This window comes from Apus apus, chromosome 4 (genome assembly GCF_020740795.1).
Source record: "Apus apus isolate bApuApu2 chromosome 4, bApuApu2.pri.cur, whole genome shotgun sequence".
NCBI classification, from domain to species: Eukaryota; Metazoa; Chordata; class Aves; order Apodiformes; family Apodidae; genus Apus; species Apus apus.
The window spans coordinates 62140857-62159577 of NC_067285.1; the positions used below are offsets into that span (position 1 = coordinate 62140857).

The 18721-nt window shown below is 36.3% G+C and overlaps 1 protein-coding gene across 5 annotated transcripts in view; it reads right to left on the bottom strand.

The window, feature by feature from the left end:
• Nucleotides 1–113: 113 nt before the first annotated feature.
• Nucleotides 114–18721, bottom strand: part of SGMS2 (sphingomyelin synthase 2) — a 37907-nt gene continuing 19299 nt past the window's right edge. For 4 of the 5 annotated variants that reach the window (XM_051616878.1, XM_051616877.1, XM_051616879.1 and 1 more), the window contains 5 exons: nucleotides 17497–18151; nucleotides 16620–16737; nucleotides 14651–14804; nucleotides 11831–11997; nucleotides 114–11021 (listed from right to left, as the gene is read on the bottom strand). In XM_051616878.1, coding sequence (XP_051472838.1) covers nucleotides 10818–11021; nucleotides 11831–11997; nucleotides 14651–14804; nucleotides 16620–16737; nucleotides 17497–17951 — 1098 coding nt within the window. In that variant the 5' untranslated portion in view covers nucleotides 17952–18151 and the 3' untranslated portion in view covers nucleotides 114–10817. The remainder of the gene's footprint in view (nucleotides 11022–11830; nucleotides 11998–14650; nucleotides 14805–16619; nucleotides 16738–17496; nucleotides 18152–18721) is intronic. The other variant, XM_051616882.1, reaches the window with a different exon arrangement.

The window sequence follows — 18721 nt, forward strand, 5'->3', positions numbered from 1 at the left end:
GGACCCCCAGAAAACCCAAGCCACAAAGAACAAGTGGTGCATACTATGCTTTTGTTTCTTTGTTTTAAAACAGTTGAACATTCATTAAACATAATGACAAGGGGCACTTAAAATAGTGGCTAGACTATATTTAAAAGGTTTTATTGCAATTATACAGAAGTTACAGGAATTTTAGTCTTACATAAAGCTTCAAGTGGTCAAGGTTAGTTTTCCACCAAGCAATTAAGGCAATCTCTTTTTAATTTAATATAAACAGCAAGTTATTATTTTACTAGCCATGGAAAAACAAAGTAGAAAAACTAAGGTCACAGGTTTAAACTGGTAGAAGAGAATGCAGCTTTTTTTTGTCCATATTTGGCAGAAACTGTGGTTAATTACAATGTATACTAATAAAAAGCATATATTAGAAAAATACAGAAAAACACAAGTGTCTTATCTGATCCAAAGATTTTAACTCTGAGCCACAAGGAAAGTCAAGTTCTGCAGTAGGAAAATAAGGAGCTAAGCTATTCAGCACAGCTGAAACATTACCCGTTTTGCCTGTTTTCTTTATAGAAGAATTAGCCTCACTTCCTTCTTGGTCTGGTTGAGAAGCAACTGCATATGGGGGCAGCACTCCTTGCCTCCATATGCAGTTGAAAGATTGTTTTCAGTGGCATACGGCCAATTCTAGGTTGCCCAGAGATTAAATTTCACATTCATTTTTATAAAAATGAAGATACTTACATATCTTTAAGTGAATTTACTGAGCAAATGTAAAGTTTGCTCTGAAGTATCATTAAATGGATGATTCTACTTTAAAATAACAAGTTGTTGCAACTCTGAAGTCAGTTTTTCCATTAAAATAGACTTTTTAAAATCATAAAATTAACAGTAAAATATAACCAAGTCCTTTAGTAGTAATCTGCATACACAAAATAAGTACATATACAAATTTTATCACTATAATTCTTTCCTTGGAAATTCTTCCTCCTCTGTCCTAGTATCACTGTAATAAAAACCACCTCCATTAAAGCCTGCACTTAAGGGAAATCCATTCCCCAAACTGTTTTCCTCTAAATTGAGTAAGCAAAGCATTTGGTGACTCTACTTTTAGAAGGTAAAATCTCCGTGTAAAAAGCAACCAACAAACCAACCACTAAAGACTGACTAAAATGAGTGTTTAAAAAACCCCCAAAATTTCAAATTAACTATTTTTTCTTTAAACAACTTACAGAGATAAGGCCCAAGCAGAAACATTAATTAACACAGTAAACTCTCAAAAGTAATGTGTTATTTCTCTTTAAAATTTCATTCTAGCCTTGGAATCCTATCAACACCTATGACTGTTGACCAGTTATTCTATACAGTTGAGCTAGCACCCACTCTCTTGAAGTATGGGCTGTGGTTTTATGTGTTTTATTTAAGCTTGCAGGCAACTTTTGGATTTTTATTTCCACAGGCACTTCATTCACAATAAAAACCACTCTCCTTGTCAAAATAATATTGAAAATATTTGAAGTTCTGAACCAGGCTAGTGCACTGAAACACTTTCCTGTCAGAGAGCAGATTCTAATGCTGAAAATCAAGTGCCTGTCATGTGCTTGCATAGGTTTCATATTTGCAGAGCACTTGAACATGCAGCTATTTAATTCCATCTTTCTGTTAATATTGCACTTTTTTTATAAACTAAAAAAGAAACAGTTTTGTCTGAAGCATCTAGTAAATAAAAAACAGGGAAGTTGTATTTCAGTGTAGCTTAGAGCTGTTTTGGATTACTTTATCTTTGCCTCCTACAAGTGCCCTGCTGTTAAAGCAAGTGCTGAACAATGTAGCAAGACAGTTCAAACTATTGTTACTCGACTATCCATCTTCACTCCACGAACTTAGCTAGCCTTGCTTTTATCCTAGATGATGGGTTTGCTTCTCCTTTAAATGAAGTTACTCTAAATCTGGAATATCCTTTGCAGACACAGAAGCTCTATAAAATACATCTTCAAGAAGCCCGCTTATTTCTTGAAGTACTCCAGGTGCAAGTGATTCAAGAGAACTTATTCCACTATATGAAAGATAAAAGTTTAGTGACCAAAACCTCGAAGTGTGACCACATTAGAGCAGGGGCAGTGTTCCAGACTGTACCAGAGCACAGCCACCCTGCTCAGCCACCAAACCAGATGTGGTACCCACTGCCCCTTGTTCCTATGTCCCTGTCAGTTAAGAGCATCACACTTATTTCAGAGTAGGATTCCAAATTAGTAACAGCCGGACACTTTTACAACTGCAAACTGAGAAGCAGGGGGCCTTTAACAACAATTAACAAAATCTCAAGGCCTTGTATCCCCTGTGAAGAGAAAATGTGGGTACTGCTGCCCCAAGATACCTCTTGATAAGAACTGGAAGTGTGTTGTCTTTCATTAGACACAACATAAAATCATAACCAAAGAGGAAGTGGGGGAAAAGGCACAGTATCTTCTGCAACAGAAGTCACAAGATAGATTTTAATCTTAAAAGAAGGTTGCTTGTGAAGCTTTAAAACAAGTAATATTACTTGGCTGTTCCAGAATCTAAACAATCCTAGTTTAAGGCTCTTTCACATGTTTTTATAATGTCCTACCATGAATAGCCTGAACAATAATGTCAAGTTTCACTTCTGTTCTTTAGATATGTTTACACAGTCATGTTCCTTCACAAGTTTGTTTTTCAGAAGTTGCAGCAAAAGATGGATCTACACTGCATCATCAGTATTCTCCTAATAGTTTTGTCCATATCACATCCTCTCTCTCTGTCTGCAGGGCTTCATCAATGATGATGAAGCCAGAGATTTTATTTTTTAAACTATCAGCCTATGCCTTAGAAGTTTCAGAAGATGAGCTGTCCTAAGCATGTATGGAGATTTAATGTTGGATGTCTAGCCTAAACCCATAAACACTTCTAATGTTTTCCTGCACTAAAAATACTTACTATAAACATTTGCAGTTTTTATATAAGACAGAAATAGAAAAGGGTCATATTTATATAAAAAGCATTTGGAGCGGGCTTAAAATGTAGATAAATTTTGCTTTATTGAAAAGGTGTCACAACAGCTTTCCTTAATGTTCATGGGTAAGAAGAGAATACCAGCTCTTCATAAGAGATGATTAGCACCATAAACGGACATAGGTTTTAGATTTTTAAAAATAGGAGTGGTCATGAAAATAGTCCAACAAAGTTTTACATTTGTTCGTACAAAGGCTGACCATAGAGAGTTTCAAATTGATATGCTGAGTAAACCACATGGGAAAAATCTCTTTAAGAGGTTTTTACCAAATTCATGGTCAACAGTGCAAGTGACCATGACAGCCCCTCTGGAGATAACAGCTACAAGATGCTCACATTATTGCTTTTTTTGAAGTACAACTAGTGCAATAGGGTTTTGTTTGAGTTTTTTTACACAGTCAACATAGATTGCAATGTCTTGCAAGTCACAACTCTAGTATACAGCAAACCAGGAGTTGTCATCCACTTAACCAAACTAGCTGATATGCTACAAAATGTCATCCTCAAAGTTGTGCAACATAAAAGACAACTCTTACTAATTATGAACAATTTATGTTAAAATGCAGCTCAGCTTGCAAACATGAGTAGAAACTGCAGTACAAAAGGTCTCTAAAAGTATAATTTGTTATTGTAGCATTGTACTGTGCAGCATTTGGAGAACTGGACCCTAAAGCTACAAAAAAATTATATATATTAGGTCCTTGTCATACAAGCATTACAGCATTCCTGTATTATTATCTGGGGGTTCCTCAGCAGCCAGTGTCTTTTCTTGCCTAGTTTTCCCCAGGTTTGATTCATAGCCCAAACTGATGAACAAAACTATGGATTTAACATAGGAGAAATTAGGCAAGAAAAGCTGTCAGCCAAATATGATGAAACCATGTTGCAGTTTGAAGTGACATCCTCTGCTGTTTTTACAGAAGTTCTTAGAGTTCCTCTTAAAGTCACTTGGAAAGCACGAGAAGCACATTATTTCCCCTTTTACTTTCAGATTCTTTGGTGTGACCGACCCTGACTGCACAAAACACCCAGAATTTATCTTTTTCACATCTCACACATGCTCTCCTAAATCAGGAAAAGAAACAGAAATGAATGTACTAAACACATACAGAGCAAGAATTGGTTCCTGAGATAAAAAGTATGCCCTAGCATGTAACGTTTGGCATTTGAAAAAAACCCGAAGTTTCAAAATTGTGAAAAGATGTGTCTAACAAGAATGCTGTTTGGCTTTAATGGTAATTCTGGAGCCTTCTCAAATGTAAAGCCTACTATTCTGAGCCATTTAGAAAAGGCAGTTAATAGAAGCAGAGAAATACAAGAGCCCAAAGCAGCCTAGGCTAAACTGTAAGCAGCATTTTGAGTGGCAACAAGCTATAGAAAAAATGGAATGCAAACCCAGCTTTCACAGAAATAACAAAGGACTGACAAGTTACTGAAAATGGGAAAAAAGGTTGGGGGGTAGCAATATTATTTAAGGTCCATACACAAACACTTCACCAGTAAAAGTAAGCAGGGAGATATATTTCCTCTTGATATTCTCAGACCTCTGGCCATCTTCAATTAAAAACAAACGAACAAATAGTAACAACAGTAATAATTTAAATGCAACTCACATTCCTGAACTAACACCAGCTTATATACTCCATTGAATTACACAGTTCTCCAACTGCTTTTATGGTGGTCTGCCTTTTCAGCCCTTTTCATAGTTTTCTGGCTTGTAAGTACACTCTTTAGCTATTGCCACCTTTGCTACCGTGCCCTCAGTCTGAAAGGAGCTCAAAAGGACAAGCAAAGATGGCTCACAGGCTCCTATGGAAATACAACCTAGTTCACCTTCCCAGAGAAGACACTTTGTACAGCATCCAGTGTTGTGTGTGCTGCAGAGAAGTGGCACACACGTGCCTGCATGGTCCCTGGGTCCCCAACTGCTCAAGATGCCTTTATGACAGAGTAGTTTCTGGCCACTTTTAGTTAAAAAAAAAAAAGTAAGCCAAGTCACCTTCAAACACATTCCAGCACAGTTATTCTGTGAAAGTTAATCTCAGTTGGCACAAAGATGATCTTTCTGTAATAAGTCTTTGCAATTTCACAAATACTGAGGACTTTACTGTGCAGAAGGCAAATACAAAAGCAGAGCTGAAATTATGAAGAGTATTTTTGATAGAAGAAACGCACGAGACTCTAAAAACACCTTAGGCACTGAACACAATGGATCTGCATATTTCCATAGACACATACCAGAACTAAAACCATACAGCAAGCAAAGGACAAAAACACTCCTCATCTAGGGGAAGAACTGGACCAACCAACACAGTACCACTTTAAGAAGAGTATTATACCATTATATTTAGTGTTGAGAGCATCTTTTTTCCACTATAGAATGGATAAGACTGCCCGTAGCCCTGTAGCATGCAGCAAATATAATCTGAACTCAAAAGGTCGCAAACTACTTCTTCCAGCAAGAGCTGGTTTACCCTCTCCTCCTTCCTGGGTTGCATCTTTAAGTTGAAGGTTATCCCACAGCAAACTGCCATAGAAAACAAACTAATCATAGTATTTGCTGAAGTCCAAAACCTTAGGAATAGAAATATTGTCCCTGAAAACAAGTCCAATCTTCCTGAGCATTAATTTTCATGTGGAGAGGTCTCCTCAACACCAGTATTTCAGATACACGCTGGAGACTGCACAATATTGTTACTCCATCTTAAAGCATCAGGCAGGCATTCCAAGTGTTCTGCTAGGAAAGATTATCTACTGAAATAAAAGATTAGTTCAGAATTAGAACTTTTTCCTACAATATTTAAGTTTCCTGTACCGAGCCTGAAATTCTTATGTGCTGCTTTCTAGGTTAAGATTTAATCAAACAATTAAATCAATGCAAACTTGTGCCAACTAGAAAAAGCTCTGTATGTTTTAAGCATTGCAGCACTTTCTTCTTGTTTTAGAAACTACTAGTGACAGCTTGGAGGAACAGCTTAGGAACATTTACTAATAATATTTTAATATTTAAAAATTTCCAAGCATCTCACACTGAGTTCAGTTTTATTTTCATGTTGTAAGTTATAGATGAGAACCAGTACAGTCCATAGCACAAGACACAGAGCTGTACTGTGGAATGAAGTACTTAATACTGCTCAGTTCCTTGCAGGCTTTTTTTCAGCACTATTACACTAAACACTTTAATTCTCTATTACTTAGAATTTAGGTGGAGTTGTAGCAATATATTAGGACCATATACTTGAATGTTTCCACTTCCTTAATTTTTTTGGTAAATATTAGAGCAAAAGCCTGTCTTCATTTCTTCATTCTCAGTTTCTCTGCACCATTTTATTTTTTTTTTTAGATACTAGGAAGCATCATGAAGTAGCATCTGAAGGCTAATTTGTAAGCAAAGTTGTTTTGGTGGCACACTGATGTTTTCACATGTGCACTTAAGAAGCAACACTTATTTGAATAGTGTTCAGCAGAAATTTTTATTTTTAAGACCCCTTTTTCAGTAACTGAATTTAAGACATTAATTGTACAATGCCTGGTATTCAGAAGTGTTCAATCTTACAGTATCACTCTAATTTTGTGTGCCTGCCTTAGTAAGTATAAAACATATGTATCGTAAAAATATAAAATTGACAATGAAGCTTTACAGCCATTAAGTCTCCTAGTAAGAAAAAATGGTTCCAGTACACCTGATAGATTGGACATGTTTTCAAAATCACCCTGGGAATCTTTAACATTTTCTTTAAGTTTGGGGTTTTTTGTTAAAAAAAACAAACAAACAAACAAAAACCAACAAAAAACCCCCAAAAAGCCACCAAAACCAAGCAATAATGAACCAAAAAAACAAAACAAAACAAAAAACTCCCAATCAAAACAAACAAAAAACCAAACCACAAAACACAAACAATAAAAAGCACCCACCAAAATCCAAAAAAACCCACAAAACTGTGGGGAAAGTTCATTTAAAGTAAATGGAGAGATTTCACCTTGCACTGAAGTTAATGATCTAGTCTCTACAACTGTAAATTATACTTCATATCTACTGAAATGAGAGAAAGCAATTGGGTTAGCACCAAACAACTTAAGCTAAATTGCCAAGCCAGATTCTACTGATGGGAGAAAGCCAGAGTTGGAATTCATCCAAGATACAGATAAGTGGATTTTCAATAATCTAATTAAGAAAATGCTCTCTCTCATCTCTTAAAATACCTTCCAGTTCTGTCTCTAAGCTTTATTTCTCCATTACACAAAGATAGTGTATCTTAACAAAAATATAGTCTTGATTTGTTTTTTTTTTTTCCTTCTCTCCTGCTGTGTCCCCCTACCCCTTTTTTTTTTTTTTTTAAGGAGGGAAGCAAATGCAGCACTGCAGATCACAGCAAAGTTTAGCACAGCCCTTCTTGCTATTAACCCCACCGGCAGCTAGCTTTCTAAGAAAACAGCAGTGAAGAACGATTAACATTTACTACCATCTACGTCCACATGGGAGTGCTAAGCCCATATAATAAAAATGTCATTTTACAATGGTTTCAAGTATATGTTAATAACTTCTGGCATTAGAATAAAGCATCTGTAGCATGACCATGTAGCAGCATATTTCTTTAAATGCTCAAGTTAACCTTTTAAATCTAGGTTTAAAGTTTAGGTTAGGCATTTAAGAAAGCTTGTTTCATAAATGCAAGGCACCCAACAGCATTTAAGTCATACTGATATGCCAGGCATACAAGTGTGCTTTTTTTTTAAAGTGTCTGGGAAGTTCAACATGTAAATGCTGTTCAGTACAGAGGAGCATTTTATTTATAGCCACAGTACAGGTACAGCTCACGTGACATCTGTAAGAATGATTATTGTAACTCCAGGAAAAAATAATTACAGTAGCATACTGCAAAACACTGGGCACATACAGCCCAAATGAGCCTACAATAGAGTGATCACTACATTAAGTGAAGTCTAAATTTCTCCTGTTCTTTTTACCAACTGCAATCCTTTTTCATCTTAGGATGAAACCATGTTTGCAGCTTCATAGCATTTATATAGTGATTACTTGGTTCTTAAAAATTAATAATTGTTATGTACCAGCTGTGGTTTGTATTGGATAAACTACTACAGCAGTAAGTATTAGCAAATACCATTACTTACCCCATTTCCTCACGTTACATACAGGCCTAAAGAGTCTTCAAATACATCTATACCATCCAAGTCTGCAGAAGCAATTTAAGACTGAGATAGTAGAGAAGTGGGTTTTTTTGCTAATTAAACACACACACCATTTTGAAGACTTTGATACAACGAAGAAAATTTTAAGCACTTAAGGGAGGGCCAAGCTAGAACAGGAATCAGGTAGGGCTGACATTTAAACTTTCCTTTTGCATTACAATAGAAGTTTGTATCAAAATCAGCAGCAGAATGAAAGCTCCGACAAAAGCACAATCTCTACTTCATTCTGTTTCACTGCTTTCATACTATTTTCTTCCAGAAACATGAATAAGTGTTAAAAAAAACCAAAACAAACCAACAAACAACCCACCTCATCCTGCATGAAGAAATTCTACTTTGCAGATATATTACAGAAATCCCACTGAGACATGGTGGTGGTGATGCAATTAGATATCTAGACTATCAAACGACTATTCAGCCACCAGATGAAAACCACTGTTTAAGCTCCTTACTGAAGCACTTTTCATAACATGACTCAAGGTATGGTTACCACCAATGAAATTAATTCACAATTTCTAAGAGTTAGTATTACTATGAGTGGCTTAATGTGACTGTGTTTAAGATATAACTAAACTTAGAATTCAGCTTAAAAAAATATAAATTATGCTCTATGAAGTAGTATTGATCTAACAAGCACCTTTGGAGATTTACAGACTGCCACTGAACAGATTCATTGATGATACAGAAAAAGGACTTTTATATAGATGTTTTGATACTGGCTTTTTAGCTGCTCAAAGTCTGCCAGAAGCAAGCAAAGGAAAACATAGGTATGCACATACACGCACAGCTTCCAGGGGCATATTAAAAGATTCTACGCAGCTTATTTTAAATAACAAAACCAAACATCAGCAGAATTTCTTCTTTAGCTAAGTTTTACCAAGGATGCATTGTAAGGAACATTGTTTATTGTATTATTTTGATAATGCACAAAAATATTTGAAATGCACATTAATATCCTTCATGTACAACTCATAGCAATGGATCCCCTTTACTGGAAAAAATATTTGAAAACTGTATTGCATTTTATAACTTTAACTGCACTTTTAAAAAACAAGTTGTCATTATTTAAACTGTGTTCACACGTCACTCAGTTCAAGACATTCTTAAAATAAGCAGCATTTGCTTTACATTACTATCACTCCAAGAAATGCAGTTTTATCTTTGCTATCAGGTTTTACTGAACATTTGAAAATAAAATTAACTGCAAAAATACAGAACATAACTGGTTAAACATAGTATGCTAATTTTCTAATTTTCTTTCCCAACAATACAAACTGATAAAAACCAACAAGAACCAGGTAGGTGTTAATTTGTGGTTTTGTTACATTTGCCATGGTAATTTCAAACATACTGAGCCAACTTGCTTAAATAGCCATTTTAGTTGGACTGAAACCCCGGGAAAAAACCAAAAGCAAACTGCATGTGAGTTCTACCAGTGTCATTTAATATGAAATGGTTTAGGTAATGTAATAACTGAAGAAATGCTATTAGTCATAGGTATTCACCTTGGCACTTTTTTTTTTGAGTAAGTCAGGGAAATGTGCCAGCAGGTGAAAAAGAAATTCAATGCAGAACTATGACTCCCAAGAGAACTTGCCACGTAATTGCAGCAAGAGATTGCTACTAAAATTTAAAAATTTTAAATATAGCCCCATTTTGGACCTGGCCTTGCATTCCTCAAGCAGGTGAGAACTGTACAACTTTTGACTGAATTAAGAACTGTATGATCACTCTTTCCAGTAAGCAGTTTTGTTCAATATATGTTTAATTACACACAGTGTGTGCTTGTGTGTATATGCATGTACATACACCAAGAGGCACTGTATAGCTATATACACAAAGCCAAACTGCAATTAAAGATTTAGACTTTGAAATCATGTCTTTTTGTAAAAATAAAATTTTATGCTCCTTGAGCTCTGATGTTAGCAGCTATTCCTAATTTGTCAAGTCCTCAGGCAGCAAATTTTAAATATAAAATTACTAATAAAAATGTAAAAAATGGTATATAGTAGAATATATGGGAAATAATGGTGGCAAGTAGTATTTTAGGGTCATAATGTACTCATACTCACAGTGCAAAGAGGTCAAGCCTCACTTCCAGCTGTACCAGTCATGCAAAGGCCTTACCCTCATTAACAAGAACAATGCAACAAACCACTTCCCACAACTGTGTTTTTTATATACCTCAATATGCCGATATTGTGCCTTTACATTTTAGCATGTTTTTGCCCTTAAGCACTCCAGAACTCTGAAGACAAGATTTTTGGGTGCTTCCATGGATGAGTGAGAGATAGTAACGGAAGTGTTAATGTGGTCTTTGGCACCTCTATCTCATTAGTAAAGCAAAGTCCTGCTCCATCTTTTCTTAATAAAAAAACTATCCCAGTGGTGCACTGAAGAGTAGATTAGGTCTGTACAGCCTGATGATAGGAAAACATGAAATTGCAGTAAGTGTGTCTACAATTGTCTTTCCAATCAATTGCACAGAAGCTTGGTCCACTTTTTCTGTTACAGTGTAGTCCACTTAAGAACTTTGGTTACAGCATTAATGTTTTGGTAAAGAAACAGAGCAGATGCTTTCCTTCCTTTCTTCAGGTTGATTTTTCATTGTCTTCTCCTGTCTTCTGAACCCGTGAATACTTTTTGCATGAAGATTTGAAGCAGCTGGGAGGCCAAGATATCGGCCAGGAAAAGCTGCAAGGAACAGAGCCTTGCACATTCTTCTCAAAGAAATAAAATATTGGATACCACCATGCTCGAGAGAGAAAGTTTGTCTGCGAAGAGACCTTTAGAGTCTGTATTGGCACAAGTAGGTTAAGAAGAAAAAGAAAGACAATCAGTTTAAAGCATTATAATCAATTAAATTAGTCAAGACAACTACAAAAATGCAATAAATCTGCATGCATTTCTGCGAAGACAAGGTGCATTTAACCTAGAAAAACCAGAGTATTGACATAGCATATACATCATAGTCCAAATGTATACTACAAACTGAGCATCTTCAGCATTGTTGCCATGCAAAGTTTAGGCAAAGCACTTCAGCCTTTTTTCAATGCAAGTACTTTCAGGCATGTCATGTTTCCATTAATGTTGTCACTAGTTGTTGAAAACTAGGTTAAAATTACTTAAGAGCTATGCTCCTACTTGAAAGTGTTCTTGGAACAGTGGCAGCAGACACCTTCTGAACAGTTTCCTTTTAGTGACATTTACAGAAGAACTGTCACTAGAATTTTAGTATGATCTAGGTAACATAGGTTAGTCAGAAGTTTTATTACTAAACTGTTTATTCATAAGCTTAGACAAACAATAGCTATTATATTAATCCACTACAGAAATAAAACCTTGAAGTTCGAAAACTGTTTTAAAGCCAAAATATCAGGAATTTTAAAATGAAATTTGAAATAACTTGGTAACAGACACAGATCAAAGAAGAACAGCCTAATCCATTAAGTATTTACTTAAACAACAGCAAAGTGAAACTCCGTGCCCAATTTGTTTAAATTCAATATGGAACCTCAATTCAGAATTAAGAACTAATTTTAACCTTTGTGCAGGATTAACAAATGCAAGCTATGCTTTGATTCTGAAGGTATTTGCCACTCACCTTTTCATTAGCCATTGAGTGGTACCACCAGAAAAGCCTCGTGGTGATAAAGTAAGCAATGATGACGTCTATGGTATAGTGTTCATGAGCAACAAGGATACAAATGATGCCAGCAGCACTCATTAGCCAGCAGATGAGGTGATACCACCAGAAATGACGTGGTGAATCTGTGAAACAGGGAGGCAATGGGAAAAAACACACAAAAAAGACATACATTATTATAGCAATCCCAAAGGGAAAAGATTAAAAAAAAAGATCACTTAATGAAGGCTACTGAATTTTAAAATGTAACTTATTTATACCATGCTGGTACAAGAACCCTGTTTTGACACAGAAAACAAGACTAAAGAATTACACAAACTTAGCAAGGAGTTCTTAAAATGAGCCCAAGATGAGTTTGCAGCCAGGGAGAGACAGCACAGTCACCCATTTTCTGGTAAAATTAATTAAGTTTTCCAGTTAAATTAGTTCTAGGGTATAGGGTGCAGGGAATGAGAGAAAACTGAGACAAGATCTACACTTTGGTTATTTCACTTGGGTGTATTGAACCCCTGCTCTTTTACAATCTATTTTCAAGTAAACTTACACTCAAGTGAAATATGTAGAATTTATATAACCTGAGGAGGGATCACAGATTAAAAAGGAAAAGAAACTAATTCCTGTGTTTTAACTACTTTTCATTAAACCTCTGTTCCATGAAATAGAATACACTGTTCAGGGAAGTCGAGTATGTGAATTCATACCCTTTCATTAAAAGATCAACAAATAGGAGTGAAGTTATTCTTCAAAATGCATTTAAACCACATCAGTGATAAAGTTCCCCTGCCCTTCTTTACCCATTGAAAAATGCCTTGGGTGCTATAAAAATCATTCGTAACTTCTGACAAGCTAATGGGCTTAATTCACTCACAGTTGGAGGTTTGGCCCACCTTGCCTTATGGAGCAAGGATCAGCCTTTGCTTTCACAGATCAGTAGAAAAGTTACTGAACTCAACAAGCCTCCCCAGTAGTAGTTTCAGAGGCCTGTGCAAAATCATTACTGTAGAAGGACTGACATTTTGGTGCACCTGTCACAGTAAATTTTCTTAACTCTCCCCAAAATATGGCAGACCAATCTGTATCTACTGATTTAAAAAAAGGAGTCAAGACATCTCAAGAAGTTGATGAAAACAGCCCCAAGCAAGACAGACATACCAAGGCTAAAAATGTAAATTACTATTCTGGGAAAAAAAGCTGGAGTGTGGGGGAATAAGTGAAGCAGCAGCAAAGGAAGAAAGGTAGAGAAGAGCACAGCAAAAAAATCCACTAAGCCAGAAATAAAAAACCTCAGAATTCATCCAGTACTGAAGACATATCAACAAAAGAGCAGAAAATAACACCATAACCAGCCTCTAATTCAGAGCAATTATAGGCCTTAAGGCCTTGCTCAGGTAACATTTTGCTAATTATATGGGAGGCAGAAAAAGGAAAGCAATGCACTTTTCATTTATGGAGCACAGCTCCACTGAAATACATGCCTAACAATTAGGCAGGAAAGGGCTTATTATAAGAATTTGTACAAAAATCAATTCTTCCAGCCTCTTATGATTTACATGAGTTCTACTAACCTTGAAAATACTGGTTTATCTGTATCTTTGCTGGCACTAAAAGTATTAATGAGTGTGTCACCAGCATTTAGCTTCAGTAACATATACAAAACAAGGCAAACAACAAATTTACTATTAGGCTATTTTCCTAATACTGTTGTGGTAATTTTGATGAGTTACACATGCCATTCCCCCAGTAACACTCACTTTACATTAAGAACCTGGGCCTAGGAATCAGCAGACTATAATAAGCATCTTAAATCACTGTTTGAAGAAGATTACCTCCCATCCACAGCATTGAAGTTTGTCATATTAAACAGGTGCTTTTATGTAAGGTTTTTTGTTTAAGGCTGAATGTATTACTGCAACACTTCCCTCAACATTTTCATAAAAGGAAGGCATTCAGCTGATGCTGACTAGTCTCATCTTTGTTTCAGTGAGAATTACATATTCTCAAGACCCAAGGAAGCATTTGCATAGTTTGAGACACAACAGTAGCAGAGAAGATTCCAATTCCAAACATGTGAACTGGAAAGGGAACTCCCCACTATGCATTCAGGAGTGGCCAAGTTCCCAGGGTAGAAGCATTGCTTACCATACAGACTTAAAAGCTGGCACTCTGTTCTCCAAAGTTTCGACTGATGCTATGTGTGCAACACAATTTTATTTTTTTCCCCCCTCATGCCCCACAGCAAAGTAAAGGCAAAGGGGGCAAAGGGGGAAACCATAACCCCAACTGTATCTTCAGTGTGCTTGCCAAATTCTTATCACCTTCAAGAAGTATAAGTCAGAGACACTAGCAGAAAACATCCAAGGAGTATGGATCGACTTTCCATTGTTTGGAGTAACTGATGTAGAGCACACTTGAAAGCAGTAACATAGCTTTTGGATGTAGTACAAGCAGTGCAGTGGCACTGTGCTCAAGCCACAACAATTCCTCAATATCTAAGGAAAAGCTAGCTTGCTTCAATCAACCGGTAAACACTCTATAGAAACGTAAGAGCAACGTGTCCAGTCACATTAAGTCCTTAAAGCTCACACCACTTATACTACACCTACGTTCCATTTTCACTCAGCAATCAAAGTCACATGTTGTATTTCAAAGCCATACACATTCAGTCTGTGTACAGCTGGCCAGTAACTTCTGGAAAGTGACAGTTTTTACATGCACTTTTATCGTATGTTCTCGCAGTACAACAGATCTGAGCAAGAAAATTTAAATACTATCACTTACACTCTTTGATGAACAGGTAGATCAGCGTTAATACCACAGTGTGACCACTAAACAGGAAGTCTCCACATAGGATGTGTGATCCAGTTATGGATAGACCACCACCAGAAATCAGCCGCAGGATCCTCTGAACCTTGGCCTGAGAATCTCCATTCAACTACAACACCAGGAAAAAAAGTACAAAGAAGTCTGAGATACAACATAAGTGACCTGAGCAGACTTCTTGCCCAAAAATACATGGATTCAAGGAAACAAGAGAAAAGGACACAAATTATCTTCATTTTCTCTGGCTTTCTTTCACATATTCTTAAGCAAATAAGCATGCACTTCGAAGTTGACAGGTGCTAAAGATCAGCTTGATAACACTAGCATGTTGTCTATGCTTTCCCAGGCTATTTTAAAATAAGCATTGGATGAGAGCAGGATGCAGAAAATACTAGAAAAGTAAGCATTAAACATTTTTAAGATCAGGTGTCTCTTGATAGCCATTGACTGAATGGATAAAACCCATTCAAAAGCTGTTACAATAAAGTACAACCTTGCATACACCCTTCTGCCATTTTATTCAGGGCCGAGCAGTGTTTCTACAGAACAAAAGCCTCCAACTCATTAAATTTTACATTTGATTACAAATTCAGTCAGGCCTTACTCAGATTTAGAGGATTTTTTTTAAAACATGCATTAGGATCAGCTTTTGATTTCTCACAGATACTATGCAAACACTCAGTTTCACCTAGCTGTTTAAAGATTAACTCTAGAAAACAAAACCAAACAAGATTAAGGGGCAGCTGAACCTTTCATAATCAGAAAAATATTCACGTGGGACAAAAAAAGAAATCCAGAAGAGCTATCAAGTTTTTCCAGAGTTAAAGTAATTAATGCTGTTTTAATGCTAGCAAAATGCACTTTAGCAGCAACACTTAAGTTTTCCTCTCCTTAGCCCTCCCCATTCATCAATACACACAAAAATCATTCCCCAAGCTACTAGAGCAAGATAGTTGAATCTTTAGAATAGTGATACATAAATAAAGCTTTTTCAAATAGATACTAATTCTTAAGAAAAGTAGTTAATCCAGTATCTTCCTAAGTTGTTTCCATGTGAAAGAACAAGACTGAACAGACATGATTCTGTACCTCAAGACTGATGAAATCCTACACAAGAAGTGACAAATTTATCTCAAGCAAATTGGCAATATTTTTAGGTTTCAAAATTCTTATCTTGTCAGTTCACAACCAAACTGTTTCTTAGTCTCTCAAGTGCACTGTTCTTTCAGTGCAGCCAACACAAACTGTTCCAAGGCAATCTTATGTCAACAACTTTTTATTAGTAACCTAAAATGGCAGTAACAGCATTCCTTTGTATCACCACCTAACTTACACTGCCACAAGCTTTTTAATAATACTCTTGTAGGAATATCAGCATGTGCATGTTTCTACATGTATCAGCGAATTTAAATAGTGAACTTGTTTTAGTGACATTTATATATGCTTTACAGACTGGAAGGGGGGACAGGGAGCTATCTTCAGATATTTTGACAGCTCTTGACAAAACAGTGCGAGAAACAGGACAAAATGTATGACAACACTGTTTCCTTAAAACAACACTGCAGCACAAGCTTGCCTATAAGTCTATGAATTACAATATTCACCTTAGGTATCCCATCATGTAGGAAAAAATATTGCTGCAGTAGCAGAATTATTAGCTTGAGTGTCAGAAGCAAGTTTACCAATTCAGTAGCAGCAATACGTCAACATAAGATGCTTTAAAGTGAAGTACTTAACTGCAGCAACAGCTTGAGGCTCTTTCTGTATCACATAACATGGTTTATCACTATCTACATTTCTGAAGACATCAACTGAAAGTAATTTGTGTTATTTAATAACACCTGGAACATTATCTTATATTTGCTGTAATGAGCCACAAGGTCTCAGGCAGAGACTAAGGCAAGAATTCTAAAGCAATGGCTCTTACCTTTGGTGCACACTGAAAATGCATTCCAGGCACAGGTAGGGTGGTAACGTACATAGTAATACAGCGGTAGAGATACAAAGTTCCTATTATGAAAAAGAACCTGCGCCCCACTATTGATCTGAAAGGGAAGGATGGAAAAAGATGGAGTACAAAGTTCACATGCAGGATATACATGTAACACTTATAGGCTCTAGCATCCATCATACAGCTAAATCTCTAGAACTAAAGAGCAACTTCATCCCATGCACTTCCCCACACTCTTCTCTAAATTAATACTAAAAAGCCTTTCTTCAGGTTTAAATCTTGCTAGCTAATAATAGTACATAAATACCACAAAGCTCCCACCAAAGCTATCTAACCACTTCAACGTGGCATCAGTCTAACTTAGGTGTGCAGTCAGGCATAGTTTTCCTTGACTCAGTGTCTCTCTTTTTAGTTTCAACTACTTGACTTAAATATATATAGTTTAAGCAATTGAAAACAAAGGAAAAAGCTTCTAGTCTAGATTAGAGGACAGTGGGTTCCTCCTCAAATTTGGAGGACTTTTTTTAAACATCATTATTCATTGCCATCGTGAATATTCATTCACTAAGCACCCCATGAAAAGCCTAATTTCAGAATTTTATTAGTACAACACAGGTGTCAAAGATTCAGATTTTAAAAGTCATTACTGAATATAAGCAGAAGAAACCTGTGTTTCTGTATCCAGAATGGACACTGGAAAATTTTCTAAAGAAGTCATGTGTCATTTTCCTGCCAGCCCTATTCTACAACACTGCTACAGATACTACCATAAGACCTCTTCTATCCACAGTGAATGAGGGAAACTACCTTCTGAAAAGATACAGCAGAGAGAAAAAAATGTTTAGCTACTTACTTGTACCTAAGAAACAACCACTGGAATATCCATAACCCAACTAGTATCATTCCATTTATTTCTGATACAGAAAAAGCCCATGTCACACGATCTATGTAATCAAAAAACTTGTCAGGCAAGGGAGGGCTTAGTTCCTTTGGAGGTACTCTCTCATGGACCACAGTGATCATGACAGTTGTTAGAATCAAGTTGAAGAGAGCATAGACGAAGGCAACGCCTGTTTTCCACCACTCCAGAGGAAATTTGTTCCTAGACTCTGCAGGCATAGCAATCTGGATGTAATCAGGATATTTCTTTGCTGTTTTTCGCAAGCCATTAGGCAACCCCTTTGGTTTGCTAGTGCCATTTTTGTTCTCTTCACTGACTGAGAGAGTAGGTCGTGAGTAGCCATTAGAAGTGTCATTGCTTTGACCCTCCATATGCTCTTCAAGCTTTGCTGTCTCAATGGTACTCATTCCCAAAACGTATGGCCAAAGCGGGTTTATCACTGACCAGTTTCTGGGCTTTCTGAAGTCTGCTACTCTTGGCAATGTTCTTGTTCCTAGATTATTTGATTCCTGTAAAATTCTAAAATGTGTTCATTCTCCTTTCAGCATTCAGATAGTGAAAAGCAAGTTGTGAAGACGAATCTTTGTTTCCTCTAGAGCTGCAACATCTGCAAAAAATCCAAAACAAGATAGTGAGCACCTTCAGAACTAGTAATGTGACATTGAACAAATGTCTTTAAAATACTTATTCTAAGTCCCATCCAAGTCTATTTACATGTATAGTCAAAAGGCAAACTAGAATTATTTCACTGTCATCACCTATCTCAAGTAAATTCCTACTGAGTACCTTGATAAACCTCTTGTAGGTTCAGGAACTAGTAGCAATTTTTAATTTATTTTTTTTAAGGACAAGATCTGGAGACTTTAATAATCATGACAGCCCTTGTTTTATCAGTTTTCAGAATTAGAACTAATCCACGTTTGCAGCAATATTGAATTTTATTGCTCATGGGGTATTCTATACAAAGTACCTTTTTGGCCCAAGGGTTGCTACAGTTATTAATGCTGCTTATCCGTAGAAATCAGGTAATCTTTCTAGTCCAGGTGACAGGACAGAAAACAGAGGTGCACTACAGGTTTTGATTTTGCAAGGCATAAAATAATTTATATTAATCTATAAATCTACTCAGTGGATAGCTCCACTAAATTTTCTTGTGAAATACTAAGTGAGTATTTCA